General features: G+C 44.6%; 1 protein-coding gene across 1 annotated transcript in view; it reads left to right on the top strand.

Annotated features, from left to right (window-relative positions):
• The first annotated feature begins 411 nt into the window (after window positions 1–411).
• The window catches only part of LOC123138437 (COBRA-like protein 7), a 6,546-nt gene continuing 1,460 nt past the window's right edge, over window positions 412–5,497 (top strand). The window contains exons 1-2 of the mRNA XM_044558414.1: window positions 412–3,161; window positions 4,076–4,459. Coding sequence (XP_044414349.1) covers window position 3,161; window positions 4,076–4,459 — 385 coding nt within the window. The 5' untranslated portion in view covers window positions 412–3,160. The remainder of the gene's footprint in view (window positions 3,162–4,075; window positions 4,460–5,497) is intronic.

Here is a 5,497-nt window from a genome sequence, read left to right as displayed (position 1 = left end):
TATACTCCCTCTGTTCCAAATTACTCGTCGCTAAAATGAATGTATCTAGAACTAAAATACATCTAGATACATCCATATGTGCGACAAGTAATTCGAAACAAATAAAGTACTACCTCCGTCTTGGTTTATAGGTCTCCTTTGTAGTTTGTGTCAAATTTTAACTAAAGATTAACTAACAAAATGTTAATGCATGTCAAAAAAATTATTTCATTGGATTCGTATTTCAACATAGTTTAAAAAAATATAATGTTTGATGACATGCGTGACATTTTGTTAGTTTAATCTATGGTCAAAATTTGACACAAAATATAATGAGGATCAATAAATTCGGATCGGAGGTAGTACAGTACAACCAGCTCATATAATTCATACGTATGATAATGGAAACCACTCACTTGCTGAATTGTTTTCAGCAGGCACCTGGGGCCTTTTTCAGACGGAACTATCGGCGACCTCCGCCGGAAGGTGGGTAGCAATGACGGCCCCAGGTGCGCCCCTGCAGCGGCGGCCTCTCTTTCATCGGCGACGAGGACACGAGGTGTACAGCGTCTCTGCGTCGCACCACCTCCACCACCAATTGGGACGCGGCCTCTGTGCTCCCGGCGACACCCAGGCGTGCCCCCGCAGCAGCGGCGTCGGCTTCATCAGCGACGAGGTCGGCGGCGTTTCCGCCTGTCCCGCGCGGAACCGTCTCCACCATCCGTTCGACCACCGCGGCACCTCCGCGCGTCCCCGTACAGGTGCCATGGGACTCTGCCTCAAGCTCGGTCCCTGCTACGCATGCATCTGTGAGCATCTCTTGCAGCGCCGTCAAAGCCGACCCGACCCAGACCTGCGCGCTGGACGACTCGCTCGATCCCACCGCGACGGCTTCCTCAGCAGCGAGGTCTTCCCCCATCAGCGACCAGCGCCAGTTGGGCCGTGGCCTCCGTGCGTGCGGCGACGGACACATGCGTCCCCACTGGCACTGCTGCGCCGTTGGACTCCACATCAACCAAGGCCGACCTCACTCTAGAGGCGTCCGTGGCTCTGGACGACGTGTTCCCTACTGCTCCATCACCTACGATGGGGACGACCACCCAATTGCCACACGCCCTGGAGCAAGTCACGAAGCTGCCCGCTACCTGTTCGACCAATTGTTCGAGCAACAATTTGGGCACGGCATCCCCTGCGTCCTCAACTAATCAAGGCACTGCAACAAGACTGCTGCCACCAACAACTCCAGCGTTCACTCAGGAGCTCACAGCGCAAGCTGGGTTGTCGCCATCAACCTGCTCCTCCAACTCGGTGCATGAGGACGCCATTGACACTGACGACAACTACACCATGGAAGGTGTTCATGGAAACTGAGGGCATGTTCCTGACCACTCCAGCAGCATCAGAAAGCTCAATCTCCCAATCACTGCAGTGGTTTGAGGATCGAGGATTTCACACACCCATGCTTACCAAGTGTTTGACTATCGGTACCTACTCGCTCCTGCTCTTACTTCCTCCTGTTGCATTGGACACCATTGATACAGAAATGACTGAGCAGCGGGACATATATGAGGATAGTGGAAAGTTTGTTCAAAAGGTGGACAACTCCTTCGTTCAACATGCCATCACAGTTTGTGAGTTTTCTTCATCCCAGGTTCACTATCTCCTTCGTTGTGAATTGCCCAAATTTGATACTACATTAATATGCTTGCCGTTACTGCCTTGGGATGGAAGTATATGCGGCTGCCACCTGATCCATTGTATGGTCAGAAAAGCAAGAGTAAATTACTGGAACATGATATGAGGGGATGTTTCCTGTTTGTCAAGAGAGACAGCAGTAATATGATCCATGTTCGTGCATCAATGGATGAAGACGCTTTGTTTGTTATTGGCAATTGTCGTGCTCAACAGTCTTTGTGTCAGTGGAGAGTTTCCCAGTCTTGAACAAGGCTCTAGGAAGGTGACATTAGTCGGGCTGAAGCCATGGTTTCCTTGGGAATGTTTCTCTCTAGAAGAACTTTTCAACTTGTCATTTTTTATGCAGTGGTGTTGTACTGTAGTAGTGGAAGTGGTTCATTTCCTGTAGCCATTGCCCTTGACAGATCAAGCAATTTCCATGGATCATTGCTTGGTTGCCATGTGCCTTCCCTGATTGTTCAAGAACGATTGCTGATAAGTTTTGCAATGTAACGGTTGTGCTGGTGTTCAGATTGGGAATCTCTGTTCAATCCCTATCCTGTTTTGCTGCTGCTAGGTATGCTCCAGTAAGCAAGTACACATTTATGAATTACAGTGTTGCAGCCACTTATGTCCAAGAAAAGGAGACCAGTTATGCTGAATGCTATGTTACATTGGTTGCATGGTGGATACAAAACTTATGCAGTGTCAGATTCCATGGTTACAACTACCGCGGAAGGGTGGTTTCCAGTTTTGCCCTACTGGAAAAGCCTTATTATATATGGTTATATGTTTGCACAGATTCAATGGGAGATTGCATGGTTGATTGGTCCCTTACAAGCCAATATTAGCTCCTTCAAGGCATACTCTAATTCCTGTGGTTTTAAGTTGCAGCAATGGAGGATTGCTTGGTCGCTAAATGATGCATTTTTACAGCATGAACTTCTATCTTGCTCTTGTGGAGCTGTTTCATTCTCTGTTTCAGAACAAGTTCAAGGGAAAATCACTTGGTCACTCTGCTATGATTTTTCTGTCCTCGACAACATCTCAGTGTGGTTCTTATGTAAGTGTTAAGCAGCTGTGGTTTGGTGCAAATTTTCTGAAAAGCATGTTGAGTTCTCTGATGACAAATCTCTGAAAATCATGGTTCAGTGCTCTTTTCTTGAACTGGTGAGCTACAAATTCTCACAAGCTTGTGCCTCTGACTCCCATAATGTAGTTGTGTTGTGCATTTGGGGTTTGCAGTAACTCACCTGTTAGCCTAGATACATGCTTGGGTATTCAAGATTTACAGAGAATTGGGTGTATGTGACCAAGCTTACTACTGCTGCAAATGCTTTGTTGCCGACAACTCTTATTTGCAAACCATAATGGAGTGCTCACCAGCGAGTTAGCCAGTCAGCCGATGAGCCGAGAGCAAAACCGGCAACGGCGACAGTAGTGGACGGCGGGGAGGCAACTCCTTCTCTAATCCATCTCAAATTCGGAATCCCTGCAAGTGTGCGCAAGTAAGCTGAGTTGAATCGTTTCTGATTTTCTTTCCCTAAATTCCACATAGGTCATTGTTCATTGAATCATCCCCTAAATCCAAATTGTCTAAATAATCCATTGAAGGTCTATTTGTACTGTCTAAAATTGTTGATTTGAAGCTTACAAGTTCACAGCAAAGGCATTGTTGTTTACTGTCATTTTGGTTTGGAGTAGTATATAGATGATCAAATGCCATGGCTTATTTTGGTTTGGAGTAGTATACATATGCAATTATGCATCTGCTCATCTTGTAATCAGTGAGAATAGAAGGTACTGAGTAGTGGCCAATATATCTAATGGAACACTATATATGGTTCAGTACTTGAAAAAAATTGTGTGCTCTGGCCCGCCCAACAAATTTTTTTGTAGTTCCGCCACTGATTCTAGTTTGTATTGTCTAAAATTTAGTTCCCTAGTTTTCTGTGTCAGTCAAAAATTAATGAGTTGATGGTGTCAATTGTACTTCTTTAGTCAATTTTCTTTGGTTAAATATGTATAAGTCCTCAAAATTTGTATGAACGCTTAACTTAACCTATGTCCATTCACAAAGAAGAACTTATGTCCATATCTAGATCCTTTTGTGATTGCTAATGAAGAAACGATGGGCTTGGATAATGAATCATGTCTTCATTAATTTGGTGTCAACTTTTTTAATGACGCACTTCGTTAAATTGTTCACATGTTTTCACCGATTTTTCTCTTCTGATAAGAATGAACTTCATCTTTCATTATATTGTGATTTTTTGATGTGCTTCTAATGCACACAATTATGTGTGATTTTAGACGTTATTTATAGCCGCTTAGTTTTAGCCCTAGTATTTGAGAAATCTTCGCTCCGCCTCAACATGACTAATTCTAATCCGATGACTATTCTTTTTTTCAATGTGTGCAGTGACGTGGCAGGTCACCTGCTCCTACTCGCAGACAGCAGTGGGCCCGTTCCGGTCGTGCTGTGTCTGTTTGTCCACGTTCTACAGCAGGACAATTGTGGAGTGCCCCGACTGCACCTGCGGCGCCTGCCCAGCTAGGACCTCCACGGCGCCGCAGTGCCAGGACGCCGAGATCCGGTGCACCGGGCACATGTGCCCGATAAGGGTGCACTGGCACATCAAGAAGAGATACACCGAGTACTGGCGGGTGAAGCTGTCGATCAACAATTTCAACAGGTTCAAGAACTTCACTGACTGGAACCTCGTCTTCCAGCACCAGAGTCTACAGGAGTTGACCCAAGTTTTGAGCTTCGCCTACGAGCCGCTTGTGCAGCGCAGCACGATCAGTATGTTGTTCAAATCTTTCATATGTGTGCACAACAATATTATCTGCTCTCCTCTTTCATTAATACTCCCTCCGTTCCTAAATATAAGTCTTTGTAGAGATTCAGTGCGAACTACATACGGAGCAAAATGAGTGGATCTACACTCTAAAATATGTCTATATACATCCGTATGTAGTTCTTATTGAAATCTCTAAAAAGACTTATATTTAGGAACGGAGGGAGTATAACTAAACGTATATATACAAATGGGAGCAAAAAACAAAAAGGATGGGTGATCCCATCTAGCCAATTCCTGCTCTAGGAAACATGTCTAAATCAAGATTTTAACAGACTAAAAGCTTGATTCAGTCCAGTCCTGATAATCTTGAAGGAGATGTTGCTTAGTTTTGTGTTTCAACAGTTCCAGATCTTTCTTGAGTAGAAGTGTCCAAGATGCGATGCTAGGGTTGATCTTATTAAATACTTGTTGTTCCTCTGCATCCATATATGCCAGCAACCTGTAGGTGCGGAGTTTAGTATCTCAGGTTGTAGGTGTTTATTTTCCCTGGTGCAAAAAAAGGTTAGGCACTCATATGTAGTGGCTGAGCTTTGGGCTCGTTCTTTTGTTGTAGCATCCTGTAGGTGCAGTTTGAAGTGCCTCAAGATATAGGAGTATATATGCCAGCAACCTGTAGGTGCGGAGTTTAGTATCTCAGGTTATAGGAGTTTATTTTCCCTGATGCAAAGAAATGTTAGGCATTCATATGTAGTGGCTGAGCTTTGGGCTTGTTGTTTTGTTGTAGCATCCTGCAGGTGCAGTTTGAAGTGCCTCAAGATATAGGAGTAGTTTTTCCTGTTGCATATGTTAGGCATCGAAGATAAGTTTGTATGGGACTTGATCTGTATGTTGTGACTCCATTTTCGTAATGAAAATGGGGGGCATGTGGCCCCTCTGATCGAAAAAAATATGCTAGCAACCCATAATAACAATAGTCATAGCCACACCAGATGGGAGATGGCAACTCCTTCATAGCCAAAATGATGAAAGACAGAGGTGTC

Source organism: Triticum aestivum, chromosome 6B (genome assembly GCF_018294505.1).
Source record: "Triticum aestivum cultivar Chinese Spring chromosome 6B, IWGSC CS RefSeq v2.1, whole genome shotgun sequence".
NCBI classification, from domain to species: domain Eukaryota; kingdom Viridiplantae; phylum Streptophyta; class Magnoliopsida; order Poales; family Poaceae; genus Triticum; species Triticum aestivum.
The sequence above is the reverse complement of the archived record's forward strand: the minus strand, read 5'-3'. Positions and strand labels throughout refer to the sequence as shown.